Source organism: Prunus dulcis, chromosome 1 (genome assembly GCF_902201215.1).
Source record: "Prunus dulcis chromosome 1, ALMONDv2, whole genome shotgun sequence".
Lineage (NCBI taxonomy): Eukaryota > Viridiplantae > Streptophyta > Magnoliopsida > Rosales > Rosaceae > Prunus > Prunus dulcis.
Genome location: NC_047650.1, coordinates 14,129,899 through 14,149,108, shown reverse-complemented (window position 1 = coordinate 14,149,108; position 19,210 = coordinate 14,129,899). Strand labels below are relative to the sequence as shown.

Genomic DNA, 19,210 nt, shown 5'->3' with positions numbered 1-19,210 from the left:
ATGTAGGCTTATCTTTTGAGGTGCCCTATGTGAAAGTTCTATATTGAAAATCCACACTCCTATAAAAGTGTTTATTAAAGTACTATGATGGTTTGGTAAGCAGTGGCGAACCTACAGAGGCCCAAGGAGGTGCAGTTGCAGAAGAATCCTTGCACGATGCACTCACATCACAATTTGAATATTAGAGTTTTTGTTTAATTAGGACTTGATTAATCTTTTTTTACTATGATAATATGTTATTATTATTATTTTTGTATTTATTTTACCGTGCTAGTTAACCCTAAAATTATCTGAAAGTCTAGTTCATTTCAAAATATGTTTTTTATTCAGTCCTTGGGCAGTACCAAAATCATTATTGCCCCTCTCTTGAAAAATTCTTGGATCCTCCACTATTGGTAAGTGTAGTTAACATTGAGAGTTGGGCTAATGGGCTTGGCTATAGGCTCGGCTTTGATTAATAATAATTATATCAATCAAAGACTAGGGCCTTGGCAGTGGTGGAGCCAGGAATTTATGTGTTGGGAGGCCAATATATAAACCAAACAAGACATTAAAAATTTTCAAATTTTCAACCTTAACAATGTTTGGAAAAATTAAAGGCAAAAAATAATTGTTTATTCAATTAGGTATCAGAATAACACTCGTCGTTCTTTCATATCTCGAAAACCATCTATGATTGAGTCAATACTAAACTTTTCTGCAATTTCCCTTTTGATGTACATAATCAAAGAGTCTGTGAGAAATTCGTCTTCCATCTTGTTACGGAGCCTAGTTTTTACTATACGCATAGCAGAAAATGATCGCTCTGCAGTTGCTGTAGAAACAGGAAGAGTAAGCACAAGCACAACCACTCTATAAACAAGTGGATATGTCGTTGATCTTCTAGTCGTTACCATCCATTGAGATAGATCAGAAATTCTTGACAAGTTTTTGAACTCTGGAAGTCTAACGACGTCACTCTCAAAATGTTGAAGTTGTCTTCTCAAACCTATCTTCTCATGATCTTCAAAGTCTTGTGGATATAACTTATCTACCAATTGACAAATATCATCAATCCTAAAAGATTTATTCACTTCACGAGGATCCAAAGCCGACCCCATAATAAGTAGCTCTGTTGTTTGATCACTAAATCTGCTATTTAATTCTTGAAGTTGAGAATCTATTGTAGCATAAAAAATATCTATCATATAATAATGCTTAATAGTAAAATCATCTTGTTGATGGCAAGCTCTACCTCGTCTTGCAATATAACAAGCATTCATATCTAGGATATCTATGTTCCGTGCTTCACAAAAAGAATTCACCTTGGTAAGCAAAGAATCCCATCCATCATCTCTTAATTCTTGGATGAGTGCTTTAGTGGAAGAAACAAGATTCATGGCATTTATGATGTCTTGGGATTGACATTGCAAAGCTGGACAAAGATCATTAGTGATCTCCATAAGTTCTTTCATAAGATGTAAGATAAAGACAAATTCATATGAAGTCATTGCCTCATAAACTGCATCAGCATCTCCTCGTTGAGAATAAGTAGTTCTGTTATCAATTATATTAATTAGAACTATGCATGTTGCACTAAACATATTTACCAAGCTAGTAATCGATTTCAAATGAGAACCCCAACGAGTATCACCAGCACGTTGTAAGGTGCCAATTTGGTTCACTCCTTTCCCACTCTCGAGCTCATCAATTGCAATCATGTGCTCAATTTCAGCAGCTTGAGCATTTTTCAGTTCATCATTACGCTTGCATGAAGCACCAACAATATTGATAATAGAAGTCAATTTCGTGAAAAAGTGGTGAACATGAATAACTTCTCTTGAGGATGTGTAAGAGGCATTTTTGGGAGCTTTATCTAAGATAACTCCAGCAACTTTTTCATTATATGCAGCCAATATTTCTAACATTTGAAGAAAATTTCCACAATTGATTGAATTCTTTTTTTCATCATGGCCTCTAAAAGCACATCCTTGGAATGCAAGCCACCTGACTGCTTCAATTGTTGCCTTAAGTCGTAGTCGATTGTCTGCAATTTGTTGGGAAGAATAATTCTCAATGACTTTCTGTATATGCTGGAATTGATTCATCAAATCCAATCATGATATTTCAGCAATCTTATGGGGGGGAGTTAGGATCTTTCCCCTCGTGATTTAGAAAAGAACAATTTTTTCCATCTCTAACTTTCTTCCAACTTTGAAATCCCTCAAGAGTGAAAGCATTTTTTTCCAGAATGTCCAGATGGTTTGTTAAAAAGATAGCACTGTAGACAAAAAGCTGCATCTTTCACAGGTGAATATTCTAACCACACAGGAAATAATTTGAACCATGAACTTTGAATGCTATGCTAATGAGTTACTGATCCAGATTTTGGATACTTGGAAAGTATAGGTTGGTATGGACCGACGTTAATGTAAGCTCGTCAAATTTCGTCACGTTGATTAACAGGATAATTCCATATTTGCGGACGTAGCCCTGGGTCGCGCTCTAAAGTACTAATATCAACTTCATTGTCAATAGTCTCAATTCTTGGAGATTCATAACGATTTTCATATTCTATTGTCTTAATATTAGAATCAGGTACAGATGAGGTAACTTCAATATGTTTTCTTTTGTAAAATCCATCAATTTTAGGTTGTTTCTTCATCTACAAACAAATTACAAATTTTATTAAGGACATGATAAATTATACCACAAACCAAAATAAAATAATAAAATCATATTCTATGCATAGAACATATACAAATATATTCTCATAAAAAGTAAATAAACAAAGGAAAAAAATATATATGACTATGTAAACTTATCTAACCTGGAATTAAAAATTCTGAAGTAGGAGGTTGGAGAGCAAACAACCAAATTCAATTATTTTCTTTTGTTGTGTGCGGCTGCTTCTATAGGAACAAAAGTTAAAATCCCAATCCTTTTTTATTTGGGTAAAAGTCTATTTCCTATTTGATAAAGGAAATTTTTTGAAACTTTATTTGATTGGCTGTTTTAATTTTTTTTATTAATATATTGATAGACATGAGATTCTACTTTTTTAAAAACCAAAACTGGCATGAGGACAGAAACATTCACAACCTTCAATCAAGTGGTTATTATTATATATATTTAATTGGAAAGAGAAACACATCTTGAGGGGGCCACAAGCAAAATGATCATATTTACTTTCTAAAATCTGTAAGAATAGGGGACCACAAATTGAATATTATCAAATTTTTTGGGGGGCCCATGCCCCTTCAGGCCTTCATATACCTCTGCCATTGGGCCTTGGGCCTTGGGCCTTGGGGCTCTTGGGATCTGGAGGAATTAAATTAAGACACCCAAACAAAAATAAGTAATTTACTGGGATCCTTTTTTTCTTTCAAATATTTTTCCCGCATTTTCATTTATCGATAAGAGTAGTTTAAGACACCCAGAGTAACTACCCATACAAAGAATTTAGCACTTTCACGTTTAATAATGTGTATGTACGTACGTAATTTCATGTTTAATACACGTATTTTTCACAAAAGTTTCAATAAAACGCACAAAATTAACGTATTATACAAATAATTCTCACCTATTATTGAATAAAAATAATATATATTAAAATATTATATAGTGACCTACCTTTTAAGTTATGAAGAGGTCCTTTTTAAATAAAAAAAATTAGTATTTTTCTGAATTTTTTTTTTCCAAAAATAGTATAGCTGGGCGGCTATACTTGCTTTTATCCTAATTTAAAAAACGTATAGCCAGTCGGCTATACTTGTTTTGTCACGTGGGCTCCTAATTCCTCTTATTTTCACGTGAATAACTTAGTATAGCCGACGGCTATTTCCTTTAAAAAATTGAAAAAATAGAGTATAGCCGTGTGACTATGCTATTTCTTTTTTAAAAACATTAAAAAAAGAGTATAGCCTCACGGCTATACTTTTACTTTTATAAAATAATTTGAAAAAACCGCTGCTAGGCTATTCCATTTAATAATAAAAAATTAAGATAAAAGACCCTCTTAGCTGCATTAGTGTAACCTTTATAGGTATAGCCGCACGGCTATACAAATAAAATATGTACGTGTTTTATTCGAAATGTTTTTGGCAAATTACAATTTAAAAGATCGGCCACTATATAATATTTGAATATAATTTATTTCAAATGTTTCATGTATATTATTTATATTCAATAATACATGAGAATTATGTGTATAATAAGTGAATCTTTTGTGTATACATAAAATATTATTAAAAAATACGTGTATTAAATAGAAAAAATACATACATACATGTTCAATACGAGTATTTAAAGTTTGCTATACTATTTCATAAAAACAATGGAAAAATTGGGTATCGCCGCGCGGCTATATGATTCGTTTAACAAAAATTGATAAAAAACTGAGTATAGCCGGCGGCTACAATGTTTCTTTTAAAAAAAATTTGAAAAAACAGCGTATAGATGCTCGGCTATACTGTTTCTTCAAATAAAATTTGAATAAAAGAGTCTAGCAGTGCGGCTATAGAATTTTTTTAAAAAAAAATTAAATAAAGCCGGGTATAGCCGCACGGCTATTCTATTTATTTGAATTTTATTATAAAAAACCGAGTATAGGTGGCCGACTATACCATTTCTTTTTTAAAATAATTCAAAAAACCGAGTTCATAAAAAAAAATTAAGAAAAAAGACCCTCCTAGTTTCATTAGTGTAACCTTTATAGATATTATTTGGTAGAGCCACGCGGCTGTATGAATAAATAAGTGTTTTATTCGGAAAAGTTTTGGCAAATTACAACTTAAAAGTTCGGCCACTATATAATATTTAAAATGGTTCATATATATTATTTGTATTCAATAATATGTGAGAATTATGTGTATAATACGTAAATCTTTTGTTTATTATTGAAAATATTGTATAAAAAAAAGTGTTTTAAACAGAAAAAATACGTACATACATGTTCAATACGATTATTTAACATTTGATATACTATTTCTTAACAACAATAGAAAAACCGAGTATAGCCGCGCGGCTTTACTATTTCTTTAAAAAAATTTGAAAAGCAAAGTATATCCAGCTATCCTTTTTTGAGTTTTTTTTTAATATTTGATTTATAGAAATTCAATGGTATAGGGTTTATTGATATTATTAGTGCTAAGAATGGATATATCACTAAATATCTCAAGTTATAGCCCCACAGCTATAAGATTTCTTTTTTAAAAAATTATAAAAAAACTGAGTATGGTTAAGTGGAGACACTTTTTCTTTTTTAAAAAAAATTGAAACACTGAGTATAGATGCCCGGCTATACTATTTATTTAAATACAATTTTACAAAACCGAGTATAGCGGCTATTTATTTTGAAAATTTTAAAAAAACGGAGTATAGCCGTGCGGCTATATGATTTCTTCCTTTTTTTTAAACAATTTTACAAAAAACCGAGTGTAGCCACCCGGCTTTTCCATTTAATAATAAAATTAAGAAAAAAGACCCTCTAGTTGCACTAGTGTAACCTTTATTGATGTTATTGGTTATTGCCACCCGGTTATAGGAATAAAATACGTATGTGTTTTATTCATTTTTTTTTTTTTTGCAAATTACAACTTAATAGTTTGGCCATTATATAATATTTTAATATAATTTATTTAAATATTTCATATATATTATTTGCATTCAATAATATGTGAGAATTATGTGTATAATACATGAATCTTTTGTGTATTATTAAGAACATTGTAAAAAATTATGTGTATTAAACAGAAAAAGTACGTACATACGTGTTCAATACGAGTATTTGACGTTTGCTATACTATTTCTTAAAAACAATAGAAAAACCGAGTATCGCCGGTAGGCTATACTATTTCATTTAAAAAATATATATAAAAAACAGAGTATAGTCGTGTGGATATACTATTTCAAAAAACCAAGTGTATCCATTCAGCTACACTATTTCTTTAAATAAATTTTTTTTTAAAGGGTATAGCCGCTGGCTATTCCATTTATTTTTAAAAAAAAAATTTGAAAACGCTCGGTGTAGCAGTGCGGGTATACTATTTCTTTAAAGAATTGAAAAAACAAAGTATAGCCGCTCGGCTATACAATTTCTTTTAATTTTTTTTAAAAACCAATTATAGCCGTTCGGCTATACAATTTCTTTTTAAAATTAAAAAACAGAGTATAGCCCATCGGCTATACTATTTAATTAAAAAATTAAGAAAAAAGACCCTCCTAGTTGCATTAATGTAACTTTCATAGATATTTTTGGATATAGCCGACTGCTATACAAATAAAATACATACCCTATCAAAAAATAAAATAAGATAAAATACATACGTGTTTTATTCGAAATTTTTTTGGTAAATTACAAGTTAAGGTCAGCCACTATATCATATTTTAATATGATTTATTTAAAATGTTTCATATATATTATTTGCATTAAATAATATGTGAGAATTATGTGCATAATACTTAAATCTTTTGTGTATTATTGAAAATATAAGTGTATTAAACAGGAAAATATGTACATACATGTTCAATACGAGAATTTAATGTTTGTTATACTATTTCTTTAAAAAAAAATAGAAAAACCTATACTATTTCTTTATTTCAAGGTCAATTATTTAAGAAAAAACATTCAGCGGCTATAAGCTGACGAAGAAGAAACTCATAATTAAAGTTAAAGCTGTTAAAAATTCAAGATTCAAGTGAAAAAGGAATTTTTACAGAAATCTGAAACATTAGTATTACTTGAATCTATAAGAGTAACAATGGCTACACACAAATGCAGATAAAACAATCTCATCTTTGCGTTCTTTTGTAATTTTTAAAGCTGTTAAAAATTCAAGATTCAAGTGAAAAAGGAATTTTTACAGAAATCTGGAACATTAGTATTACTTGAATCTATAAGAGCAACAATGGCTACACACAAATGCAGATAAAACAATCTCATCTTTGCGTTCTTTTGTAATTTTTTTTGCCTTTAAATAGCAATAAACTTCTTAATCTTGATAAGCAGCTTCTCAGTCCACTCTCTTTCTTTCTCATGGCTTGAGACTAGTTGCTTGAAAAGTTTGCTTTTGGGATGACATTTCTTCTACGTAATTTGCAAATGTGACCTTTGGTCCATGCACGCACTGTAAGAAATGAATTTGGCTAACACTTGATGCTTAAAAACCTAATTTGGGTATAAATACACAACAGAAGAACTTCATACATGCTAGAAATACTTTCTTACAGAGTATTTGGGACACTTACTGTGATTCTGCAGTGAATGTTGAGATCATAATTCATTTCACCAAGACGGTTTCTTGAATTCTCTTCTGCTTCAGATGCTTTCCTGCAAGCTTCTTTCACCTGAAATCAAATAGAAAATAATTCTAGAATTCCATAGTCGAAGAGCAAAATCAAAGCAGTTAGAAGTTGTTTAATTTAGTAACACCTAAAAACAAGAGCCCAAGATTCAGGGGATTGAATTGGGCATGTAAACGATGCAAAATCTAATTTAAACTGGTGTAAATGCTCTTCAAGCTTCTTGATTAGAAAAGTATTCTTCCATTTGCTTAGCATACATCCGAACACTAGTTTTTTCAATATGACCACACAAACAAAAACAAAAACAAAAAAAACAAAAAAAACTTGCAGAATACAATAGTAATGTCACATGAATTGGGAAAATTAGTAGAGCATATCCCGTTTATTAGAGTACTATCATACTTTTGGTCGACTTCGGTGTACTACTGTATTGAATTTGAAGTTTTTTGAAAACCTGCACTTCTATACTAACATGCTATGCATGAGACTTTTCTATTGTATACAGGCTAGAGGCCAGCTTTCAGCAAATATACTCAAGCTGTGTGGTCTGCCCTGGTAATCTCACATTCCTCATAAAAACTATGTGATGGAACGCCACTGGAAACTGAAAGTCCAAAACATCAAATATAGTTTTGATTTCTATTGTGAATCAACAGTTATTCTAGTAAATAAGCATTGTGAATATCACTGAAGCATATCCAATTCAGGCGATCAAATGCTGTATTAACCGAGCATACAAATAAATATGGACTGGAACTTGAAACCATATATTTTGATTAGTGTAGAAAAGACTTAGCACAGCAAGAGCCAGAAAATTAAAAATTTGTAATTGCATCTTTCGTTCATGCTTAAGTGAAACTGACCTCATTTAAATCCATGACGGGAGTATTTGCACCACCAACAGCTGACATTTCTAACATCTTACGTAAACTTGATAGTTCCTTCATCAAATCTAAAGCTACTTCTTCAGCATCTTGCATCTGATTTCTTGAGAACTCAAATGATCTCTCTGCATGGAGTCGAAACGAAGTGCAATTCAAACAAGTGCAGAGTCCTCTGCATCCTCGTTGATTTCTTTTAAGGATCTGTTTTCTGAGACCATCTGCATGAATACCAGAAGAAACTGTTGCATCAATTTGGGATGAGTTCTGACACAAACTGTCGGCTTGAACTGGCAATGGCTTTCCCCCACTGGACAATGCTATTCTTGAGCCTATGTGGTCCTCTTCAGGACAATCAGATGATGAAGTTGTGACTGATATTGCACCATCTTTTATCGAAGTAGCTTTACGAGTGCTAGGGCAGAACAAAGTGATTGGATCTTTTTCATGTCCCAAACTCACAATGTCAGGGGAAGTTTCTAATTTACATTGATTACCTGATGCATCCTGTTGAACATGTTGTTCCTTTTGTACATCAAATGACATCTGAGATGCAGCCACGTGCTGAGGAGATGTTAGATTATCTCCACCATAATTGGATGAGCCATTAGCACTGGTTAATTGAGGTGTTGGTAGAGTACCAGGATCACAAATCTGATGCTCGGAATGAAATCTGAAATCATTTGATTGATCCATTAGAGTTTCTTGCTGATTAGGAGTCAATGGGGGCTGTAGCCTATGCTCCAAATCCTTATTAGTATTTGCACCTATGAAAATTGAAGATAAGAAAGGTTAGTTTAAATCCACTAAAGGCCCCAGGTTAACAGAACTATAATGCTGTATGATTATAAAGATACTTCAAATATAGTAGAACTTACAAGAATTATTTTTTTCGATATCCAAAAGATATGGAAGCAATCTTCTGTAGCTGACTGAACCTGGACTTCTAAATAACTTCAGGCGTGAACATGGATTCAAAACCTGTTTTTAGAACAAACACAACTTATATTAGTAGAAGGATAAATGAAAATTTAAAAAGATCATTAATCAACCAGCTTCTTCCTAGTACCAGAATGCCCAAAGATTTAAAGATATGTTAACTGGAAGTTATGAATTTTTAAATGAAATGGTATTCTACAGATAGCCAGACTGAGAACTTGGAAGGTCTGATAAATTCTTACCCGCTTTCTCTTCGGAGTAGATTCCTGTTTTTTAACATCAACGCAGGTAGCATCTGTATGATTAAATACATTGGATGGCTTCCCAAGACTTTGATTTGTAGTCTGAAGAACATATCCCGCTCTACTAATTCTTTTCACTTCCACCTCTAGTTTACCTAACATTTCAGCATCTGGTGGTGTCCTCTGGACTGATTCTTCATTTGAGTCATCTATCTGATCCAGACCAGCATTGTTAACTCTCTGCTCGTTTATATGATTTTCATTTGAGTTCTCACAGTTCTGACCCATGACATTAACCTTGCATGAGTAGCACTCATCCATCATAGATGACGACAACGAATTCATATCTTCCGCATTTTGAGCTTCGCCATTACCAGCTTTATCAGAAGTCCCCACATCTTCAGCTGGTGTATCACAATCAATTTGCATGTCAATTACATGATCCTTGTTAACTTGAGAATCCTCCATAGCCGAAGAGGAAAGGGGTGAGGCATTTAACTTCTGAGCTTTACAAGAAAATCCCACATCAAACTTTTCAGTCTGTCCATCCACAGGTGGCTTTGACAGACACTCATCCACCACAGTTATAGATGGTGACGCAGGAACATATTCAGGAGATTCTGAACTTCTCTCATTACCATTAGATGTTTCCTGGAAACAAACTTGTACATTTTCTAGCAGAGTAGAAGAACCACTGGTATGATACTCCCTGGAAAGTTTGAGGGCATCAAATTGATGTAAGGAACCCGGTGGATTTTTCGAAGCCCGCATACCCTGGAATGGTTTTCCTTCTGAACCCTTATCAAGATTTGGGTGTTGACAAAAATCAAGCGCACCTGTGGACAAAGAGTACTACAACTTTTAGTTTTCTGAGTAAACATCTCATCTTGGCATTTGATAATCTTGACAACAGAAAAAGGTAAGAGAGTAAAGCAGTTACAAGAAATATCTTCGGCCTTAAGATATGGAAGCAATCTTCGATAACCGAATGATCCAGGAGCTTTGAACACTCTCTGTCGAGGCTTAAGGACCTGCTATTAGCACAAATAATACGACAATAAGGCACACACCAATTTGCTCAATTGTCTTGTATGACCCATAAATGCTTCAATCCTATCTCAAGTTTATAATCAAATGGTACAATTAAAACCAAAGTCCAGCAAAATTTCCATACCAGTAAAAAAAAAAACCATTAGTACTTCAATAAAAGCCAATTGAAGTGATAATTATACATACCAATTTGGTTTTATTTTCAAAATTGAGACGAACACCATTTTCCTTCACATCAGCCGATGATTTCTGCACACAATCCTGATTCGCATCACCACTCCTCTGCTCCACATCGGATGATATGCCTCCAATCCCTTCTGTCACCGGAGATTTAAGACTCAAATGATCTGTTCTTCGGGCTTTAGACACAAAACCCATATCCAATCTCTCAGTCCCTTTGCTCTCCGAATCATCTACATCTGGACCTGAGCGAGAAAACCCATTTCCAGAACTCTCAACCCCACCATTCTTCACCGACTTGGGGCCATTTTCTTGTTCATACGAACCGAATTCGGCCCCAAATTTGTGGTGGTCAGTCAGATTCTCAGGGGGCTTAGAGGTTGGGGAAAAGACCCTTTTGACGCGGAGATCCTTAATCAGAGAGTGGAGGGGCATCTTGCCATCCAGAGAGCCTTGTATTATCGGCTCTACTGATCTGGGCCTTTTCGGGTTCGATTGGTGGCTCAGAAGCTCGGGATGGCCGTTACTATTTCTGACCAGACCGGAGCGATTGTTGTGATAGATCTGAGATTTGGTGCGGGTGCTAATGTCCATTGAAGGTGAAGGTCGCTTCCATTTCATGGAAGTGTGTTTTGCTTCCATGGCCGCTTCAGACTCAGATTAAGAGAGAGAGAGAGAGAGAGAGAGAGAGAGAGAGAGAAGAGGGATTGGAGAAGGCCAGAAGCGGAAAAAGGGATATTTCGCGGGAAAAAAAGAGGGATTGGAGAAGGCCAGAAGCGGAAAAAGGGATATTTCGCGGGAAAAAAATGTGTGAGGGGTAGTTGATGGCGGGAAAGTAAGGCGTTAGGTTAATTTGGCGGTATTTTTATTTTGGTCAAAGTAATTTTTTGGCCGTGTAGGCAAAGAAATTGGTTTCATTATTGGGAAATACCGTAAAATACCATAAAGGCCAAACTTAAAACATCCATAATGGGCTCCCTAAACCACCTCCTTAGTTAAAATAGGAATGAATTGAAAAAACCACCTCCAACCATGCTCATTATTCAGTTCCTAAGATAGGGAGACCTCTAGGAGTTTCTAAATCTGAGGCGAGAGAAAAGACTCCCAGTGACTCTCTATAATTAAATGCTTCTTTATTTAATATTATTTTAAGCATTTATTTTAAACAAATTAATTTTTATTGTTGCTTTTGTGTCTACACTTTATTCAAAAATTGAATTTAAAAACATTTATGACTCTTTAAACTAGGGAGTATGGTTGGAGTTGAAATTTTATAGAGAGCTCTTAAAATAACTTTCTAGTGTTTTTATTTTAATTTTAACTAAAAAATAGAGAGCATGATTGTGGATGCTCTTACTTCTCCAAATATCATCCTTGACTGGACATTTTGGGAAAACTAAGTATAAATACATATTTATTTGGCCCTTATCACTTTTTCTTTTCCCTCTCTCTCTCTCTCTCTCTCTCTCTCTCTCTCTCTCTCTCTCACAATGATCGCTCTACCACCACCACCACTTTATGTCTGAGCTCTCTTGCTCGAAACTCATCTCATACTCTCATCTCTCTCTTCTAAATCGCAAAACCCATCATTAATCCCCATTTTCTAAATCTCTCTTCTGAATCGCCTAAGCGAGTAGCTGGTTTGAACCTCGAAGCTCAACTCCATCGCCGACCTCCAATAGGTTGTCTTCTTGTATTCTTTTTGTGTTTTCTAAATCTGTGTGGGTTTCTATCAAATGGGTTTTGTTTTGATTGCTCAGGTTTTTAGTCTTGATCGTCATTTTCTTCATCTCTGTGGGTTTCTCTCAAATTGGTTTTATTTTGATTGCTCTAGGTTATCTATTTTTAATCTTTATGCTCATTTTCTTCATCCATCTGGGTTTTTCTCAAATGGATTTAGATTGTTCTGGATATATGAATCTTGAAACTTGGGATTTTCCATTTGATGGAGTAGATTTGTATTGTACGATTCTGATGATTCTTTGTTTGAAACAGAGAATGGATTTGTTTTTTTGTTGATTGATTCTTGCATTTCATATTGGGATTTGCTTGTTCACTACTATATTACTTTTGTATTGTTGATTCTGATGATTCTTTGTGGTCACTAATACCCGGATACTTATTTACAAATAAAGCTACTTGTCGAGGTATATGATTCTTTTGAGTGTTTTTCAATTTCATGTTGTTATTGGTTTTTATAAATCTTGGATCTGGGTTGTTAAATCTGATGTCAAAGTTTTGTTTTTCTAGTTCGAATTGTTCTTTTATGGTTTTTCAGTCTGAGAATCTGACAAGGGGACATGAGGGAGATGGAAGAAAATTTCAATTGAAATATTTGTTCCCTTTGGTTGTACAATAGAGAAACTTTTAGCCATGTTAGACCACTTTCAGTCCTTTAGCCAGCTTTTAGCTAGGGGACATAGGAGTCATGGTATTGCATCTGCAATTAGTGGGGATTCGCAATCATATGACAGTTTAATTTGCTTGAAGCAAAATTGTTTGTATGCAAGTTCCAATTTTTTATTACATTTCTGATTTTATGTCCATTGAATTGGTAAAGAGGTATTTTGCAATTGTGATAGCTTGCTCTATTGTACGTATTCAAATTGCCTCAAAATGTTTTCATTGTTGTCTGGAGTTCAATACCAGCAAAAGTTTTTAAATAATAAGAAATTATGAAAAGCTTATACATAACAGACATATAGTTGAACTGAAGGAAACATGCATATAATGCTTAAGAAATGAACTTTAGCCACAACCTATACAACAAAAACATTCTAAATGGCTGATTCATTTTGTTTATACTAATTGAGCTAAACCTTTTTCATTTTAAACCAAGTATCTTAGCCCAGTCTCTTTGAACACAAATATAAAAAGGAAAATGGGAATAGATCTTTACCCTTGATTACCTTTTCTTGATTTCTCAAGAATGAACACCTTTGTTGGAAAGGCCTTTTGTTTCTCTTGATTTTGACTCCTTCACCTTAAGGCTCCAATATTGGAGTCTTCTACATCACCACACCAAATGCTCCTAGAGATGAAGAGAAGGCAATCAAGAAGTATGGATGCTAGTCTACTTCTTGATTGGACCAATTTTTGGTTTATGGAAAATGAGATACGAAGATGATCACTCATCAACCAAAGTAGGAAACCGAAAACCCTAGCTAGGTTTTCTCCAACACTTAGCTTATATAGGACAGCACAAAAGGCAATTGGGTGGGTATTTGGGGCTCTATTTGGTCCATGGGTCATGTCATCTTATGCCATTTATCCCTTGAGCCCAATAGTCTTTTGGGCTATTTTGTTCCTTTCCTTTTAAATCACATTTAAAAGCCCAATTCAATATTTCTATATGTCAATATTAATTCCACAATTAATCTTTTAATTATGATTTAACTATTAAATTATAATTATAGTAGTCTTACTTAATTGACCCAATTGAACTATTTGACTTTGATCAATTGCTTCGGTCAACATGTTGACTTTTGACCGTTGACTTTGACATTTGATTATCAATCATTGACTTGTGTCTACTCATTTCATTTATCCTCATTTGTGCATCTAATCACATTCTTTGGGTGTGCAGATCTGTAGGTTCCCTTTAGTAAGGTAATGGGTTGACTCAACTTCTCAGAGATGATATACAAATTAAATTCCACAATTAAATTCTTCCTATTAATAAAGGTTAATTGAAACCTTTTAGGACATGCACAAACCATGGTTGTAGCCTAGCAGCAAGTCACGATTATCCGAGCTAAATGAGACATTATGAAAGAACCTATTCAAATTGGAATGACCGTGCAATTGAATCATTCTCTTATGTCAATACTCCTTATTCACATTATTAGATCATGGAATCCGATTGTCAATATCCTAATGTGAATAATTTCTTTTATATGATTTTCCTGGTAAGATATGAAGAATTCTTCTTTCAAGTCTTATCCATTACTCTGCATAGAGATTTGACCAATCATATCTTGGAGTATTCTATCTCCTTTACTGAGAGTAGAGATTCCTTGTTGCACATTCATTTGCTTCCATGACTCTATTGAGAATCCTAATGAGCACCTTTAAGTGATGCCTAATTCAACATAATCGTATAGTGCCCTCAAAGATTAACAACATAGCCACAAAACATCTATGATGTTTCACGTCTAAGGATTAGTTTGCATCATTGCAATTTATGAGTTCCAGCTTGACATGTGAGTAAAGACTTCCATGCTGAAACTCATGTGTTGGATCGCGTCCAATGTACTTGTTCTTCTACAAGCACCTATACACATATCGATGTGTCTCCATACTTAATAACTTTAGACCTTGCTATTCCCTACATATAGAGACGATATTGTGTGTACTAGTCTTTGCGGAATATTAACGCACAATCAATATTCCTATGACTAGGAACATATTCAAGATTTAGGGATGATGAGAAACTCCATGTACGAAATCTCATTACATAGCTCTCATATCCACTTGTGTATTCCTTGGATTATGGTTGTTCTACATATTGAAAAATAATATAGGATTATTTCATGTATAAAACAACATTTCTTGCCCATTGATAACATAATATGTCTTTTATCAAAGATGTCCTTAACTCTAGTTTTAAATCTCCCATCCCCATTTGAAAGTTAAAGTGGCTCACATTGCCCCCTTGACCGATGTTTTACGTTTCATTTTGTCCCCACCATCAACTCCATCCAAAAGTCTGTTAAAATTGTTGACATGACATGGATATTTTTGTAATTCCATACATGCGGAGCCCACCTTTCTGAGTAGGTAATGTGCCAAAGTGGAGCCCACTTTCAATATATAAAGAATTAATAAATCAAATTTAAAAATAATTAATTAACTAAAAAATAATAAAATATTTGAAATTAAAAATTAAAGAAAACCACAAATATCTACTCCTTCTTCCTTTCCCTGTCACCTCACCACCTACGATCCTCCCTAAACCCCTTTGCCTACCTCCTTAAACAACACAGCTCACGAAAATTCTGTGGTGCATCAGCTGTACCAGTACAGCCAGCTATCCAACGGCTGAGTTTTCATGTTAAAAAAGGATGGCTGAGATTGAATGACTTAGTGACCTGTTGAGGCATTTGTTATTCAACACGTGAGTGGCATGTGAGGAAAGAGAAAGGCAGATTTGGAAGATGAAGAAGACGCGCAGAGAAGGCAGGTTTGGAGGATGAAGAAGACGCACGCTCTCCTCTCTGGTTGCCCAAATCGAAAATCCTAAGAGCCCATCCAATTCTTAGCGCCTCCAGGAACTCTTCTTTTTGCTTGCCCAAATCGAATCCTTAGCGCCTCCACGAACTCCTCTCTTCTTGCCCACTGTCTCTGTTTGGCTACGAACTCTTCTCTCTGCTTCACAAGGAACTCTTCCTCTCACTTGCCCAAATCCATCCTAAGTGCGTCCAACTCTTGTCTGTGCTTGGGCAAAACGCAGCTGCAAGAAGGTAATGCTCACCGAATTGAGGTCCTCAAGTCTTCTCTCTGCTTGCCCAAAACTCATATGCAGATACCAAATTGATGGTGGGTCCAACCTCCATGATGAAATGGTCACCAAATTGGAGGTATTTAATTAATTTAATTTGTTTTGTTGGCATTGTCTGATATAGAATTTCAATTTTGCAGGGGAATGAATTTGTAATAACAACGTGGTTGTAAAGATTTCGAAGATCCTTGGCTGTTAACGACGACATTTGAGTTGGTGGCAAAAGGAAGTGTAAGGAGAGGCCTTTGAAAGTATGGAAACATCAAGTAAGATTTCAAAGAACCCTCTTTCTGGTTTAGGACTTGAATGTGATTTGGGTAATGAGTTGATGCAATTGCATGTTTTTGGTTGCAAAACAGTTATACGTGGTGCAATTATTGACCTGAGTATGTGCAATTGCATGAGATTATTCATTTGTGTTTTTTTTAAGAGAAAGTATGTTAGCACATAGAGTATAAGGTAATTTCAGTTTGAAATTATGTTTCTCAGGCATGAAGGGGTCTGGTAAGATGGACAGGGGTCTAGAGACATCAAATGGTGGTTGTAGTGATTCAGGGTGTCTGGGTGGTTGTGAAAGGTCGAGTCATAGGGCACCGACAACAGAGACTGGGCATATGTCGGTCCAACATATGGTTAGTCAAAGCAGTGATGATAATGATGTTGACATGATTGCACCGAGGAAAGAAGATGTTATGGGAAAAGAGTTTAAAACGATAGAATTAGCAGAAGAATATTATATGAGTTATGCAAAGGGCATTGGATTTAGCGTGAGAAAAGACAAATTGGTGCGAAATGCGGAAGGGAAAATATGTAGGAGACGGTGGTGTTGTTCTAAAGAAGGTTTGAGAAATGAGAAGTTTAATGATCGATCAGATAGGATTCGACCACCAAAGCCAATTACAAGAGAGAATTGTTCTGCCCATTTTTGGGTGGGTTATGAGAAGAAACGTGACGTTTACGTCGTTACAAATTTTGAACCACATCACAATCATCAACTAGTTACTCCACTTGAATCACCATATCTCCGATGTAACCGTGTTGTTCGAAATTCTGATTTAGCACAAGCAGTGGCAATGCGAAGAGCATTGGTTAGAACATGTCAAACATATGAGTATATGGTCGACCAATGTGGCGGGTATTTAAATGTTGGTTTTCAAATAAAGGATCTGTACAATAAGTTGGATGCATCACGGAGGGAAATTTTGCTCGACGATGACACAGAAGCTGCACTATCTTACTTGAAAGCGAAAGGAGCAATGGATCCAGAATTCTTTTGTAAGTTCAGTGTTGACGAGGAAAATAGGCTTGGTAATTTGTTTTGGAGGGACTCCACTTCACTTTTGGATTACATTGCCTATGGGGACGTCCTCATATTTGACAGCACATACAAAACAAATGTTTATGACAAGCCCCTAGTGTTGTTTGTTGGTTCGAACAACTACCGTTCTACTGTAATGTTTGGTTGTGCATTATTGCAGGACGAGACATTTGAAACTTACAAGTGGTTATTGGAAACATTCATGGCATCCATGAAAGATAAGAAGCCAATATCAATATTGACGGATGGCGATGAGGCAATGCGTAAAGCCATTGATGATGTGTTTCCCATGTCTAACCATCGGTTGTGCTCATGGCATGTGTCAAGGAATGCACAAAATAACTTGAAGGATGATGAATTGGTAAGAAATTTTCAGGCATGTATTTGGGAACCATTTGCATTGGACGAGTTTGAGAAGAAATGGGAGGTTCTAAGGGAAAGAGCGAGGACTCCGAAACAAAAAGAATGGTTGGAAATGATGTATGCAAAAAGTGACTCATGGGCTGAATCATGTTTGAGAGGAAAGTTTTTTGGTGGTATGTGCACCACTCAACGCGTGGAGTCTATGAACAAGTATGTGAAAGATTACTTGAGGAAAGGTGTGAAGTTGTTTGAATGTATTCCAGCAATTGATAGGGCTATGTTACGTCTTAGGAATACCACGGCAAAGGATGGTTTTAACGCAAAGTACTCAACACCAGTCCTTAAAACCGCATTGACAAAACTCGAGCAACAAGCTTCTTTGATTTACACGCATAGATGCTTTGTATTGGTTCGTCATGAGATCGAATCTTGTTCAGCACTCATCCATGATAATGTGATGCATAATTTTGGAGGTCGTGTATACGTATTGTCAAAATATGGTGAACCGCATAATAAATGGACTTGTGTTTACCACGGTGGGGAAAAGATACGGATACAGTGTGGATGCCGGAAATATGAAAGTGAAGGGATCCCGTGTTGCCACCTGTTTTATGTAATGAAGTGCGAGCACCTTACGGAAATTCCTCCAGCACTCATAATGAAGAGATGGACAAAGAGTGCCCAAACTGATACATGTAGGGAATTTATCAGCAAAGGCGAAGACAGTACCAAGGAAGTTGTAGAAATGGCGAGGTATGGAAGTTTAAGTGCTATGTCAAACAAAGTTTGTTTTTATGCATCAAAGAGTGCAAATGGTTATGCCATGTTGACGAATGAGTTTAGTAGATGGGAGGGAATTTGTGAAGGCTTACGGCAAAAGGAAGAAGAGACAAGTCTGAAATTGGGTAGCGCTGAGCAATGTCCTTCAAATATTGTGAAAGATCCAAATATCGTTAGGACAAAAGGCAGTCAAGCAAGGCAGGGTGGAACGCGCAAGCGTCGACAATGTCAATTGTGTCGCGGATATGGACATACAAAGCGTAATTGCTCTCAAAGAAACTTGCATCCAAGTAGAAATGCAGGTGTGAATATCCCATCAGGTATGAAAGCTATCAGTATAGTTCTGATAAAGGGCCGTCCCCGGACATTAGCTACAGTTATCCTAGTCAAACGATTTCTCAATGCAGAAGCAACAATGTGGTTGATTTCTCTGGTTCTCATAGTTTTTCTACTGCAGACCCAACCGGTTGTACCCCTAACAGTGACGATGGTTTCTCATTCGACAATGGTGAACCTAATTCCCTATGTACTGGTTCAACCCAAAACAATTGTAGTTTTGGAACTTGGTTTACATGTAAAAATTCACATGAAATGTAGATTCAGTAATAGACAAGATGCTTTCATATGATTGATATCTTATTGTTTTATGTATGTAATGTTAAGAAACGATTTT

The 19,210-nt window shown here is 35.1% G+C and overlaps 3 protein-coding genes across 4 annotated transcripts; 1 reads left to right on the top strand and 2 right to left on the bottom strand.

Moving 5' to 3' along the window:
* Positions 1–629: 629 nt before the first annotated feature.
* LOC117614732 lies at positions 630–1,907 on the bottom strand. Its single transcript, XM_034343633.1, has one exon. The coding sequence runs from the start codon at positions 1,905–1,907 to the stop codon at positions 630–632; it is 1,278 nt and encodes a 425-aa protein (XP_034199524.1).
* Positions 1,908–6,805: 4,898 nt separating this feature from the next.
* On the bottom strand, positions 6,806–11,290 carry LOC117621175. Of its 2 annotated transcripts, none has more exons than XM_034351510.1 (7): positions 10,583–11,290; positions 10,287–10,380; positions 9,347–10,182; positions 9,044–9,146; positions 8,148–8,932; positions 7,228–7,326; positions 6,806–7,106 (listed from the first exon to the last, which is right to left on the bottom strand). In XM_034351510.1, exons 1-7 carry the CDS (start codon positions 11,216–11,218, stop codon positions 7,014–7,016), a joined length of 2,646 nt encoding a protein of 881 aa, XP_034207401.1. In that variant the 5' UTR covers positions 11,219–11,290; the 3' UTR covers positions 6,806–7,013. The 2 variants fall into 2 exon arrangements, with proteins under 2 accessions (XP_034207401.1, XP_034207410.1); XM_034351519.1 differs by having other exon boundaries at positions 10,287–10,377.
* A 5,039-nt stretch (positions 11,291–16,329) lies between these two features.
* LOC117614722 (protein FAR1-RELATED SEQUENCE 5-like) lies at positions 16,330–19,165 on the top strand. The gene is made up of 2 exons (XM_034343622.1): positions 16,330–16,462; positions 16,566–19,165. Exons 1-2 carry the CDS (start codon positions 16,330–16,332, stop codon positions 19,163–19,165), a joined length of 2,733 nt encoding a protein of 910 aa, XP_034199513.1.
* Positions 19,166–19,210: the final 45 nt, after the last annotated feature.